The 14617-nt window shown below is 43.6% G+C and overlaps 1 protein-coding gene across 2 annotated transcripts in view; it reads left to right on the plus strand.

The window, feature by feature from the left end:
• The window catches only part of GAN (gigaxonin), a 41033-nt gene extending 27023 nt beyond the window's left edge, over positions 1–14010 (plus strand). For both annotated transcript variants that reach the window (XM_064670945.1, XM_064670946.1), the window contains exon 11: positions 429–14010. In XM_064670945.1, coding sequence (XP_064527015.1) covers positions 429–610 — 182 coding nt within the window. In that variant the 3' untranslated portion in view covers positions 611–14010. The remainder of the gene's footprint in view (positions 1–428) is intronic.
• Positions 14011–14617: the final 607 nt, after the last annotated feature.

A 14617-nucleotide genomic window follows, 5' to 3' on the forward strand; every position in this document is an offset into this window, starting at 1 on the left:
ATTCCAAGTGTGGTGGGTTTAAGTGGATCAGAGACATCACAGTAGTTCCCTTTTGACAATAATTTCAACCACCCCTCCAGCAACCGATCTGTGTTCCTGTGCACTCTCTCCTTCACGTGTTTGCATGCTCTGCCAGGGGAAGTTTGGGTTGGATATTAGGAAGACATTTTTTACAGAGAGAGTAATCAGCCATTGGAACGGGCTGCTCAGGGAGGTGGTGGATTCTCTGTCTCTGGAGGTGTTTAAGATGAGGCTGGATGTGGCATCAGTGCCATGGTCTGGGAACCACGACAGTGTTGGCTCAAGGGTTGGACTCGATGATCTCGGAGGTCTTTTCCAACCAGGTCAATTCTGTGATTACCGGAGGTTCAACGCGGTGGTACCTACAGCACGTTTTAGGCGTTTCCTCTCTTTTTTTGTGAACTCAGGCACAAACTATGACTATGTCAGAGAGTTTAAGAGGAGCACGGGCACCTGGCAGCGCACGAAGCCCCTGTTCCCGTCGGACCTGCGGCGCACCGGCTGTGCCGCCCTGCGGATCGCCAACTGCAAACTCTTCCGGCTGCAGCTTCAGCAGGGCCTGTTCCGCATCCGCGTCCCTTCTCCGTGACCCGTGTGCTGGCAGGGGAGGAGACTGGAAGAATTCTGCGCAGCCCACCATAATCTAGCTCTATATAAAAGGAAAAAGCTGAGAAATTACAGCTGAAACTTAACACTGTATGCTGTGCTTTGGTATGGTAACTGTTTTTGTTTTAAATGCTTTAAAAAGCTTGAGTCTCAGTTCTTGTTTGGGAACAAATAACTTAAGTATACATTAAAAAAGAAGAGAGGGGGGAAATAAAAGGGGAGAGCAAGGAAACGCCTTCAGTCGTAACCATTTGGAGTTTAAACCATATTATTGAAGAAGGTTTTTTTTTGTGTCTGGAACTGTGGGAATTGGTTTCCTTTGGCGAAGCTTATTGGAAAGCGGAACAGATTTCAGGTGCATTTCCCCTGAGGGGAACTGGTCCGAATAAAAGTGCTATCTGGGACTGGATAGCTGTGATACACAGGAGCTGTACAATAACCAACCTCCCTGGTGTGCTGCCAAGACTGCTGCTGGAGCGTGATGCCATAGGAGACGTTGGTCGTTGCACCTTTTATTTCTAGTCCTTCCTCAAAAAGATTTAAGGTCTGTGCCTAAAAATGGTGGAGGTGTGTACATACGGTTTTTCATTCATTTGCAATGGTTTCATTCCTACAAATACTTTTAATATATTTAAAAATGGACTAATCTGAAATGGATACAGTACATTACAGAGAAGTAAACTGGTTTTTTTTCTACGCTGTCATTCGAGTAGCCTGACGAGCTGGTCTGCAGGTGGGTGGCATGTGCTTCTGGGTGGGCTTTGGTGGCTGTTTTCTTGAAGTGAAAAGGGGGAAGCGGTGTTTGGAACGGTTAGTGGTGATTGCTGCTTTTGGCAAAAGCAAAAAAAAAAAAAAACAAATAGGTTGTGTTCCTTTTTACTTCAGATCACTTGCAAACTCAGAATGGTTTTTAAGCCTGAGGATCGTAGAACGGTGTGTTTTGTCTCTCTCAGAACAAAGGTGAAGTATGACAAGGATATATTTCTTTTGCAGAAAACCTGATTTTTGGATTAAGAGTTCAGGAAAATTTGAACAGCGACTTTAAATTGGGATCAAAAGTTTGTTTCCTAATGATTTCCGTGCTAAGGTACAGTCTTGTTTATTGCTGTCTGACTTGGAAAGCTGGGTTTTATGGCATGGTTACAGTGAAGAACTTAGTATCTTGCATTTTTTTTCTTACTAAGCCTTGTTCACATCAGTAGCGATATTTAATTGCCTTTTTTTCGTAGTCAAGGTCAGCTGGTAGAACACTTTTACCTCAGTTTTTGATTTCGTTATTGTTGTGATGGGTGGGACGTGACCTCTATTTATTTAAAAGGAATAAAATGGGAGAGATGGGAAATAGAAATAAGACCTCCTGCCCTTCAGAAAAAGAGATTTTGTATAAACCAGTATTATAACTACACACAAGACTTTCCACTCTGCACCTTTGTGGACCTCAGACAAGCCAACCTCTGCCCTCAGTTGTGTTAGTGTAAACCTTTGTCATCTTCGCTGAATCATCTTAGACATGCTGAACTACAATCCCAAACTCCTACAGAGTAGTGATATTTCACTAAATAACCCTTGAAGAGACATTCTGAAACTTCTGCTCGGTCCTTCCATAGCACTGATGTGTGGTTGGAATTACTCTGATTTCTGAGCAAAGGGGTGGGGGGGGGAAAGAAAAGGGCAGCAGCCAATCCATTCACCATTATTTATTTTTTTATTATTTTTTACAATGCTGAAGTGCTGCAAAACTTGAACTATATACATCAATTTTCTGACCTATATTAGTTGACATATTAAAAAGTTTATATATTTATGCATTGCAGTAAACTTGGTGTGTGTATATATATGTCTTTAGATTTTAAATTTATATATAATGCTTTACTACAGAAATGTGAACCACTATTTCCATCCTTGGCTGTCTTGTGAAATAAATCAAGTGCTGTTAGTTTATCTATAAAACTTCCCTTTTTTGAAAAATCTTACATGGATCAATTTTTTTTTTTCTCAGACAAAGTGCCAAGATCCCATATTCAAAAGTGATGAATGTTCCTAAGTACCTATTTCACTTTTGAGCTCAGTTTTCTAAGTGGCTTGGAAAACTTTCGAAAATGTTATTCAGAATATTGCAGGCTGCTATCTCCCAAGTCCCTGTAGCTTCCCAGCACCCTTGAGGGCATTCAGCACCCAGAAAACATAAGGGATAAATGCACATATTAAATCCAAATCCTCTGTACTCAAGCAGTGTTTTGCAGTTAAAATTACTGAACAGAATGTTTACATTTAAAGTAGGATTAACAGTAGGTATTCTTACTTTTTTTTTTTTAACATAAATAAACAAATCTCTTGTGATTGGAGCGTGTTGCCAATACACTTGGTGAGATTTGACCAAGAAGTTTAAGCCTCTTCAGCTGAACCAGTTGCAAACTGAATTTCTTAGCACGCCTGTCCTCGTGTCACGTTCTGTGCAGCCCAGGGACCCTGGGATCAGACCCCAGTGTCTCCAGGGACACTGGCTCCTGGAGTTTGGGGTGCATGCTCAGGCTGAAGATTTGAGCATTCCTGAGCTCTCAAAACTGGCTTCCTTGGTGTTGCTTGAGTGAATGGGGATCATTCCCCATCTGTGTTGTGTGTGGCCGATCCAGGAGCTGTTCCAGGCCCTGTGTGTGTAGGAGGGAAGTGATGTGTCTTTTGGGGTCTGACTCCTGTCTGTCTGCCCTGGTCTGATCTGCAAGTGCATCTCTTGGGATGTGCAATAACCAGGTTTGATTTCTCTCTGAATTTAAGGCAAGGCTTTGATGCCAAGGCTCCCCTTTCTCCAGGGATTGTCCTGGGGATGGAGGAGACAAGAGGCAGAGCTGACCTCTGATTTTCCTTTTGCTTTTCGGAAGAGATGGTCGACTTCAGTAGGGGAGGGAGGCTGTGATTCCAGAGGTGCTGAGTGGAGGGAGGTCACCAGTCTCCTGAGGTGTTGAGCATGTGAACAGCCATAGATTGGACTGGGTTCACTGGTAAATGCCACCACCCCAGCTGTCCCTGCACCCCGGTGCTCTGTACCCCTGGTGCTGTGTACCCCTGCATACGATGGCTGAACCATGTGGCAAACAACTCAGGAACTTTCTGAGGTGCAGTCCAGGGGTCTTAGGTGGTTTGGCAGTTTAGAAACTTAGTTTAAGTTGTCCTTGCTTGGCACAGTGGGCTTAATTCCTTCCAGCTCCTGAATCAGCTCTCTCGTTCAGCCAGGTCCTCCACAGGTGACTTTGTGAATGTTTCTCCTGGCCCTCTGTCCCTACCATCTGAGGCTTCACCACCAGGCTTTAGGCACCTTCCCTGGGGCTGAGAGTTCATCTCAGCATTGAAATGCTGATGTTTTTAGACCAACCTTTGTATTTCTGCAAAGTGCCACTGACTCGGTGCCCGGCACACCTTGGACCGGGGCTGGGTCCTTGGGTGCACCTTGATTCGAGCTCAGCACAATCCCAAACCAGGACTGGCTGGGCCACCTTGAACTTGAGGAACTTGGACTGGGCCTCTGTGTCCTTTTTCCTTCCCCTGCTGAGGAACTGGACAAACCCCAGCCACTGTCATCAGAAAATCACCAAAATACGGGGTAGGAGTTGTGGAAGATGGGAAGAGAGGTGGCTTTTTCTTCTCCTCTCACTCCATCTCTTACCACAGTTCCCCCCCCCAAAAAAAATTCCCTCTTCCTTTTTTTTTTCTTCATGTGCCACAGGTAATTTTTGGAAGAACTTTGGAATTGCTAATTTTAGGTTAAATCAAAAGTTTTGAGTGTACAAGTGGGGGGAAAAAAAGAGATACTATTGTAAGCAGACGGCAGCGTCCTCTGTGCTTGTTTTACACGTGTAGTCTTGTGGCTGCTCTGTACAGCAGAGAGAAGGATTTACAGAAGCAAAGGTGTAAAGTGCTGTTGCTCTCAAAAATAAATCCCTCAGGTTCCTGAGGGAGGCACACACCTGGCCTTGTGAGATGGTCCTAAAGAGTCAGGGTTGGATTTCAAATTCTTTCTGTGTTTATAACCTGAAGAAGAGGCATCCTGAAGAGTCTTCTGTTTTGCTGTACCACAGCGAGGTCTGCCTGTCCTCAAATGTTTGATCAGCTAGTCCTTAAGTGTTAGTTGATGTGAAAATGCTGTATCAACCCAGCTGCTCCTGGTCGAGGGGCTCTCCACAGCTTTGGGGGCACCTCGTCTGTGAATTGAAGGCAAATGGATACGAGGTCACGCAGCAGGATAGTGGTTGAGTCTGAAAACAAAGCGAATTCACAACCTCAGCTCACTGATAGCTGTGGGCAGGCTGTGCTTGGGCTGCACAGCACGTGCCTGGCACACAGCCTGCCTTCTGGGGCAGAGAGCTGGGTGAAAATAAGAGGTTTTTATCAGAGCTGCCGAGGCGCCTGGTTTACGAACTCCCCTCGCAGAACACACCAGGCAGCTTGGTTTCTTTGCAATATTTCTTGTGCCTGCACGACTCAGGAAATGCACAAGTACAGGAGTGAGGGGTGTAGGGATGTCTTTCCCTGTTTTAACTGCAGTTCCTCTGGTTGTTCCATAAATACTGTGGCCATCCAGCCTGCATAGGCTCTGCTAACATGCGTGTGCTGTGCGAAGTGGAAGATGCAATAACAAATGCAAGTTGATACAAGTGCCAAAATTTTGGTTTACTCTGTGTGTAACAATAATTCAGCTGATCTACTAAAATATAGAGATGCTTACAATTCACTGTGTTCCAAAAAAGAGCAGTGGTTTGGGTTTTTTTGGTTTTTTATTTTTTTTTAAATGTATGCTATTGAAAACACTGTAAATTTTTACTTTTTCTTTTTTTTAAATACTGTTCTGCAGGTTTGTGTTACTCTTCACAGCTGCCTTGAATATCACTCCATGTGATGGATATGGACACTTTGCTCTTTATTAGAGCACTGGTGCCATGCAAGTATATAATAAGTGGCAGCTGACAACAGGTTTTAGTATTTAAAATTCTAAGCAGTTAGATGAAGTGCAGTTCGTTTGCATTACTTGGCCTGCAGTGTCTCGGGAAGTGTGGCTGTGCCCAGGGACACAGACAGACCAAGGCCTGGTTTGGTGCCACTCACAGCCATGCTGTCAAAGGAGTTACATTTAATTTAGGGTATGGATCCTTCCTGCCTCTAATTTAGCATTGAGGACGGTGGGGGTTGTGTTCTCTGAGCTCTTTGGAGTACTTAAACAGCACCTCCAGGTGGGTGGGAGGGGTGTTAATGACATCCCTGTGTGCAGGAGCTGCTATTTCCATCTTCTCTTGGAGTGTTTCCTTTTCCTGTCCAGGAACAAGTGCCGGGCTGCGTTTCGCTCGGCGCTGCTGCAGCAGCCTTTTGACGTTTGCCATTTTCTGCTGCTCTTCCTTGTCTTTTCTTGGAGCTGGGAGCTGCACCTGTAGGTTCTGTGTTTCTGTGGCACACCACTTGTGAAGGGAAAGTACAGAGATCACTCTGATCCCTTGGGATTGGGAAGGTGACCCAGGGAAAGCTGAAGGCAGTGAGATTTGGGGGCAGCTCCACTCATTTTCTGTGGGGGTCACATCCACGGGCTCTGAAGTTTCTTGATAGGTTGGGCACCTGCTCTCCATTATCCCTGTGGTTTCTGGTGTGGTTTTTATTTTCCTGTGAAATTCCTTGCTGTAGGAAGGATGGCAGCCAGGGTTTAAGGTGACACCTCTGTTCAGCCATGCCCAGCATGACTCTGCAGCCTGACTGCTGTTGTCCTCCAGTAATCAATTGTCTCAAAATTCTGATTAACAGGTAATCTAAAAACATGGACTAAAGCCATGTGAAGTGCCCAACTTGATAAACACCTGCTCAAAAGGATTAAAGGTAACAGGAGAATTAAACTATGAACTGCTACCAACGGGTGATTATGTTGTAAATTTGTTGGCAGTACAAAATCTTAGATATTTTTCTAAATAGCTTATTCTAGGTAGCTGCTTCTTAGTTGTAAAAATATTTGAAATACATAAAGATGTTGTTTAGAATAATATTTGAAGGTTATTGTCTTGAAAAGTGAGCTGGAAGATTGGAGCTTTTCAATGGCAAAGGCTAAATCTTGTTTGCCCAGTGCTTTTGCAGGGTTTCTGGTGAACAGAGAACACCTGCCAGGGCACATCAGTGCATGAGGGTGCTCAATGCCACTGCCTACCTGTGCCCTTGAATTTGCATAATGAAATGAGGCTGTTCTGAGCCCTGGTAAAAGCTGAGGGATCTGATTACAATAATAAGATAGAAAGAAGTGTCCCCAATGTCAATAATATTATTGATAAAACATGAAAATACAATTTATTTTTTTTCAAATACTGGGTACTTTTGAATCACCACTTAATGCCCTTGATTTTTTTTTCTTCTTTACCTTTCATCCTTTTCACTTAATGCTAAAATATCCTCAGTTCTTGTCAAGGGCAAGTTTCTCTCCTCTGTATTTCCAGCCCCAGGAGCCCGACAGACCCCCTGTCACAGGCTGTGCAATGGGCTGTCTCTCCACTGCAATTTCTGTGCATTCTCTGTGCTGCCACCTCTGCCAACTTCAGAACATTAAAAAAAAAAACCAACCCTGTAGAACAATTTTGCACCAGATGAAAGCAGGAGCCATTTTGGAAAGTGTGAATGTCAGTCTGCAATAATTAGTGTGCTTTGAAAACCTGATCCCTGGCTGGGCTTGAGGTTCTCTCCTGAATGATCTGACACTGATTAATCTGCCTTATCAATTTTATTAACCTGCTTTATCAATTCACACGTGACAGCAGGAAAGCATTATCATCCTTGTCACTTGTTTCACTTGTCCTTGTCACTTGTTTTTAACTCTTAAAAAGCAAAGTCTGCTTATTTATGAGAGTGTATAAAGCAGTACACCGGGGTATCTGCCAAGGTGGTGGGGTTGAACAGAGCTGACATTCTGCAAAGCTCTTGTTAAAGTTTCTTTCTGAAGGGAAGCCAGGGAGTGCCCTCTTAAGAAATACTTTCAAACTCTTTCAGAACTGGTCTGAAATGAGTCCAAAGGACTCCTCTGGGTTGCTCAGAGTGCACGGGGTCTGTTCGAGCTTTTGTTTGCTTCGGGAAACAGCTGCCAAGTCAATTTGAAGCATTATTTTCTCATCCCTGACTTCCCAAACCGAAATAGGTAAATTAAAAATCGCTTCTTTTAATAGAAACATTTTTGTATTTAAGGGTTGGAGGCTGCATTTTTGCAATATGTGGTGAGTTTGTATTGCACCTTAGTTCAGTGGCTGTAAACAGCGATCTGTGTCCTGGTGGACTCCTGACAGGTACTTTTCAATGCTTGGAGCAGAGGAGAAATATCAGTAAAACAAGATTTTCTGGGGGGGAAAGCCCCTATTCCCAGCTACCTCATTTTTTTTCCCTTGCACTTTGTCAAATCTTTTTGTTTTGTTTTAAATTGCATTTTGCCCTTCAATTAAAAAAAAAAAACTAAAAGCAGACAAGAAGCAGGACAGAATGGTGCCATTGCCCAAGGACAGTTTACTTTAATTTCATTTTAAATTAATGTTTCTGTACAAAAAGACCAAGGTTGACCTGCAGCTGCTGTAAAAAGTAAATAAAAATGTGTATTCCTTGAAAGTAACTATTATACTTGGAAATGAGAGTAGCAATTGAAAGACTGTCCTGATGATTTTTAAATAGGAATAGATCTGTTTAAAAAAATGGAAGTCTCTGCTCTTTTAAGGACAGATCAGATAGTTTTCTCTCTGCCTCTGCTCTGCACTGTTTTGCCTGTGATCCATTATCTCAGTGGAGAGGTTCACTGATTTTTTTTCTGTAAAGTCTAATTGGCTGTTTTTCTGTGCAGTTCCCCATTTACTCACCTACAGAGGAAAAACTGTCAAAAATCAATACCCACCTTCTGCACCGGAACTCATCTAATTGCCCGTTTCTGTGGGATCTTCAAGCATGTGGGGTTTTGCTTAGCTTGAAGAAGTGTGCTTTCTTCTGCTTCTAAAGGTGCTATTTTGACATAGTTTTGAACTCCTTACACTGTGCTTGACTTCTCAAAGGACCGATATAAGCTGATAATCAGCTCGTGTTTATTCTCTGGGGTTTTTCTTTGACTATTCAGTCTGTTTTCTAAAATACATCCCTTTTCATAAAGATGGCTCCCGAACTGTCAGAGGCCTTAATAATACAAAATGTAACGGGGGAGTGCTGCCTTTTTCCTTTCTCTGTAAAGGCAAAGCCAAGAAATGCTTCACGGGGAACGTTTTCCTCTAAAATTTTAAGGAGCAGCTCATACTTTGAGTTCAATGTAGCAATTTTACTGGCCACGCACGAATAGTAGGGACAAAACAAGGAGCTATTCATGCCCCTGCAGACTGAACCAATTAGCTGCTAATTCCAGAGCCTTCCATTGGCATCATGGTGGCTATTCTGTAAATATTAACGTTCCTGGGCTCGGTCCCAGGACCTGGCTGTGTGTCTGGGACACGCTGACCAGCGTGGCTGTCAGAGCACTGGGGTGTTGGGCCAGGTGTGGGGTTTGACTCAGACCTCACCTGCTCAGCCCCCTGAGGGTGTGGGTGCCACAGAGGGTCAGGAGGTAGAAGGAGAGAAGCTCCCAAGAGCACAGACATCAGCTTAGCAGGCCTGAGGAGAGGCTCTTGTAGACACAAGCCATGGAGTAGAGAGATGAATTTTAGTCCTGTATAGGAACTCTTTTGTTGTCCTTATTGTGCTGTTTTTTATTTGTATTTAGTCTCTATCATCAGTTTGGTGTAGGGGTTTGGTAACTGCTACAAGTTTTTCATTCTGTGGGGAATATGAGTCCTACTCCTGTCCTGTGTGAAGCAGCAGAGAGGATCAAGGGTTGGTGTTTGAACCTGTCCCCTCTCCAGACAGCAGGTTATTGTCTTCCCGTAGGCTTCACAGTCTCAATGCTGTAGCATTTCTCAGTTAATGTAAGAGCCCTTCAGCCTTTTCAGAAGAGTCCAGAGACTGCCTTGTCCTTCTCCTCCTTCCCATCTTGGGTGCTGCCCTCTGGACCGTCTGAACTCATCCAGGCTGTCCAGGAGCCACGGGCTGTGGCCTCATGAGGAGTACCTGTGTTACCTGCAGTGCTGTCTGAAAAACAGCTGATAAATGAGGGACCCAGGAGAACCCCACTGCACTTGCAAGTCCCTGATCCTCTCACTTTAGGGAAGGCTGAAGAGCAGCATCATCCATTGCCTGTGCAGAGTCTGAGCTTTGCAGCTGTGCTCTGGCTACACAGGTAAGGATGAGTCCACCCTGCCCCTTCCAGGGTAAGATATAAAGGATTATGGGCTGGGTGTTATAGGAGAACCAATATTTTGCGTTGCTTCTATTTAAATCTGAAAATACTGGGGTCTCTGGAACTGTGTCTGCAGGCTGGAACCACATCTATTGGCCTAAATAACCGGGGAGCTCCCACCTGCCTGGTTTTCCCCTCCACTTGTTTTTTTTCTGAGAAACCAGAGATGTGGAACTGCATCCCAGTTTGTCTGGTCACTGCTTTGTAATCTGAAGTGGAGCCTGACAAGCTGAGACTGTTCTGATTCTGCCTTCAAAGGGAAAAAGCAAAATTTCTTCACGTTAGGTGCTCTACCTTCAGAGTTTTCCCTCTGTAAACCATGTTTATTGAGTTGCATGAATCTTGTAGGACTGGGCTAAAGAATATAAATACATATTATATGAATGATGACTAATGTATTTAGTCTGACTTTGTACGGTACAAATACTTTATTTTAGCGTAAGAGAATGAAATAACTACATTGAATAATCCAATTATGATACTCCATGAACCAAGAAATAGGAGGGTGTTGCAATGTGATGCCACATTGCTGCTGCTCTCACAAAGGTTCGGTGTTCTGTAAAATCTAAGATCTTGATAATGACCAGGAGATTGTCAGAATATATTGACACTTTTCCTACAAAAAATACGCTGGTGTGGTGTGGTAGAAACACTCACCTGGTCTTGTTTACTGTTGCTGGCATGCAGCTTGACAGCAAGGTTTGTTCCCATCATCCAGCTGTCATGCTTTGACTTCTGTGTTACAGATGTGTTTACTGCTACAGGCTCTTTGTGTGTGTACGTGTTCTGTGGCTCTGTCTGTGCTTTGTGTGGGAATGAAGTTTTTGCTTTTATTTATGTGTCCACCCCAAAAGTCTTCACGTGCTGCTTTAGAAATGAGTTGGTGAATCACTTGGGGCCAGGCTTTGGAATGCTCTGATCTGAGTATGTTGAGTTACTTCTGTTAAAAACAGGGAAAAATAAGACGTAAATGCTCTTTGGCCTCAATCAAACTATGCAATACAGCACACCAGAGAGCAGAATTCCTTGTGATACAGAAGATGTGCGGCTCCTGTGTCCTTCCAAGTCCAGTCCTTGGTCCAAGGTTAGGAGAACTTGTACTCAGTGGCTGCCCAAGAATCTTGTATCCAAACCCACTCCAGTTCACTGGTTTCCCTCCTGCCCCCTTGCCTGGCCCAGCAGTTTATCTGGGTCAGTGTATGGGTGTTTGAGCTGGAATGATGTCCTGTCCGAGTGTGTCCCTCCTGTCCTCTCGTGGTGTTGTCGATTGGAGCTCGTCCCCTGATCCCACCAGCGCGGCTTTTCCCGCTGGAGCGAGTTGGTGCCACTTCACAACATTTGCCTGTCTCAGCTCTAGAGCAGGTCGGGTGTTTGGGGTTTGCTGTGCCCCTCTGGGCTGATGTTGTCTTGCTTTTATGTTCCTGTGTCATTCAGTTGTGAGTCTGGTCCTGACAGCAAAGAATCCCCGTGACATCCCAAACTCAGTCCGAGTACGTTTTCATTTCCAACGCTTCTCTGTGTCTGAGTTTGATTTTGCTGCTTCCGTGGCAATTCAGGGATAAATGCCCACGTGGTCAGGACTGCTGGTAAAGGTTCTTTGTTCTCCCATTGATTCGTTTTTTCCAGTGAAATTTGTTCCTTGTGTTCCTCTCCCTCCCCCTGTTCCTGTCAGTAAAACGGGTACGCTGTTCTCCCTGCTCCTGCATCCCGTGAGGAGCTTTCATCTCCCAGGTGCTCTTGTCGTCTCACCTTCACATCATTCTCCATTTACTTAACCCACCCTGCACCTCACACTGCTCCTCCCTCCTAACTCCCTTTCCTATTTCACCTTTCTCTAATTCAGATGAACCTTGATTTCTTTTTCTGATTCCAAAAAAGGGATTTCGGTGCATAACCTGGGAGACAGAAAAGCTCTCTCTGCAGGTGTCTGTGTGTATCCATTCCCTCCCCAGCACACACAGTGTGAAGGGTTCAGCCTGTTCCATTCCTATCCCCAGGTTTTCCCTAGTGTGAAGCAGAACACAGGCTGAAGCCATTTCTTATTTCTTTTGGTAGTTGAAAATATTTGGAGATTTTCTTCTTTTGAAATAGCTGCTGCAGATGAGCAGCTGGCAGAAGAGAGGGTTGTTATGCTTCCATATTCAGTATTTTTAATTGAGGAACAAATAATTTATTTTGGGAAAAAAATGTAAATTTTTTTGTATTTGTATGTCAAAGTGGCCTTTATAGGAAAAGCACATAAAATATTTAGATTAAAATTGCTTAGTTATGTAATTTTAGTGGGGACTTTTGTATTGACAGGGTTTCTATGCATTTTTCAAAATATACTTGCTGTTTTGTGTTAGAATTATTGGAAATCTTTTTAAAAACATGTATTAACACATTTTCCATGGTTGATCCCTTTACTATCATTCCTTTTGAATACTACAAAGGTTTTAATTAACCCTGTAAATTAATTTTCCCCCACAAGTGTTTGCATTAAGTCAATACAATGAGTTATAGCATGGGTATGTAGCTTTAAGGGAATAAGCCTAATTAGTGCAGCTTAATTATGGGGAGATCTGTTCGGAGAAGGGCGGAACGCGGGGTTTCAATTGCACTTAAACCACTGAATTAGGAAATTTAGGTTTTTGCTGTACCTCAGTTGGATTTTATTAAACTGTTTCCATCCTGTATTGTTTACACTTGAGCATTGTTTAACTATGCACTGTTTGTGCAGTTTGCAGTTCTCCTTCATTCTGTTGGGATTATCTGAACGTTATCAGGTATGAAAAGTTTTGGAGTGTGTGGTATCCTCGTGGGTTTGACACGAGGTTGGGGAGGGAGGAAAGTTAGATCCATTAGTGTATTTTTCCATTTAATTATGGACAAGACTTCACATTGGCTTAGACTAAATAACCAAACTTACAGTTGAACTGTAAGTGCAGTCAATGGTTTGGGGATGGGGGAAGTGAAGGGGTTGCAGAACTCCAGGCAAAAAATACCCTTTAACTGCACTGGGGTGCAACTGCCCTGACTGCCTGTGCAAAGCAGAACCCGAGGGGACACATCAGCCCCTGCTGTCACTGCTTGGATTTCCCTTTCTCTTCTCGAGGTGTTCCTGCAAGGTTTGCTGAGCTGACCCTTCCCAGGAACGTCTCTCAACTGACACTTCAGTTTTACTGTTTTATGTTTGTCCTTTTAGTTGTTCCTCTTTCCCGAGCGATCCCCCATTGTCCATAGGTTAGTGTAAGTGCAAGCTTTCAGGTGTAGCACCAAACAAACATTGCATGGTACGATGTAGAAAAATGTGCAATTCTAATGGCACTTTGACCCATTGCTGAAACACTGGGTTTTGCCACTGAACAAATTCTCAACAATTGAAAACACTCTGTGTCTACATTAGATGTCTTGAAGGTGAAGCAAAGGGCAGTTACTCCAGTTGTACCCACGGATAATTTGGTATTGATTCTTTTTTTAATAGTTTTGTGATCTGTTTTTAGAAGAACACACACATTTCTTGGTTTACTTTAGTTGCCATAAATTGCCCAGGGCAGAGCCTGGTCCACCTCCATCCATTTATTTTCATGGAGTAGTTGCACAAAAAAACAGGAACAGCAAAGCAGGAAAGCTGTTTGGTTACTCAGCAGTAACCTCCCTTGCAGATTTTGTGGCTCACACACGGTACAAAAAGGGACACAGGAATTTTCCTGGATTCAGTAGCACTCGCTTTGTTTACGTGTTCTGTAGAACGTTGGGTGACTAAAGGGAGGTTCCCTTTTTAAAGTATTTGACTTGTGCTTTGAGGACTTAGTTGCCACTGTGCAAATTGTGCTGTAATATTGTACCAAGGATCAGTGAAAGTGTTTTATCTTTTTTAATGTCGTTTGTATTTGATCGGGTTTTATAAATGTAAGAAAACAGAGTGTTGTATTTTGATCTGAAATTTGCGTATGGTAAAAGTAACTTTGCTTTATGTATTGGAGGTTTGCTCAGAACTTGAATAATTTTATAGAAGGGTACAGACCAAAATTAATTGTCTTAAAGGTGTTTAATAAATTAACCAAATAAAACATTGATTGTTTGAAAACTTGTTAACTGCTCCTTCTGCTTTTTCTTTTAAAAGGAAGAACATAGTTCAAGATTTTCTCTCAAGGTCTTATGAGAAGTGAAGAAAAAAAAAAGGAGCAGTGGATTTTATAAATATCATTTCCCATGAGTTATCTGTTTTATTATTAAACATTCCTACATGCCAGAAGTTTAATCAAAGGGGAAAGCCCAAAGGAAATAAATGAGGAGGAAGGGCTAAGGAAACGAGGGGAGGCGGGAGCAGTCCCTCTCCAGCTCTGTCCAGGCAGTGAGTGCTGGTGATGGTCACTCTGGGAGAGATGGGAGTGGGAAGGAGCCTCTGCTCACCTGGAAAAGCTCTCGTGGTTGTTTCGAGGTCTCCAGTCTCCCCAGCAGTCACCCTCACTCGTCCCCTTCACAACTGCTGCTGCTTCCATGTGACCTTTCTGAGCAGAGGAGAAAAATCTGTGGAGTGTAACTGCTCCCAAGGGCAGGTACAAACTGCTCCTTCCAGGGCTGCCTGATATCCCAGCCCTCGGTTGCTCCGTGGTGTGCAGATGTGACCTCTGCAAGTTCAGAGACCTGCATGGTTTTAAGTTGCCAAGCAGCTGCAACTGCAGTTGAGCAATATTC

This window comes from Pseudopipra pipra, chromosome 14 (assembly GCF_036250125.1).
Source record: "Pseudopipra pipra isolate bDixPip1 chromosome 14, bDixPip1.hap1, whole genome shotgun sequence".
Lineage (NCBI taxonomy): Eukaryota > Metazoa > Chordata > Aves > Passeriformes > Pipridae > Pseudopipra > Pseudopipra pipra.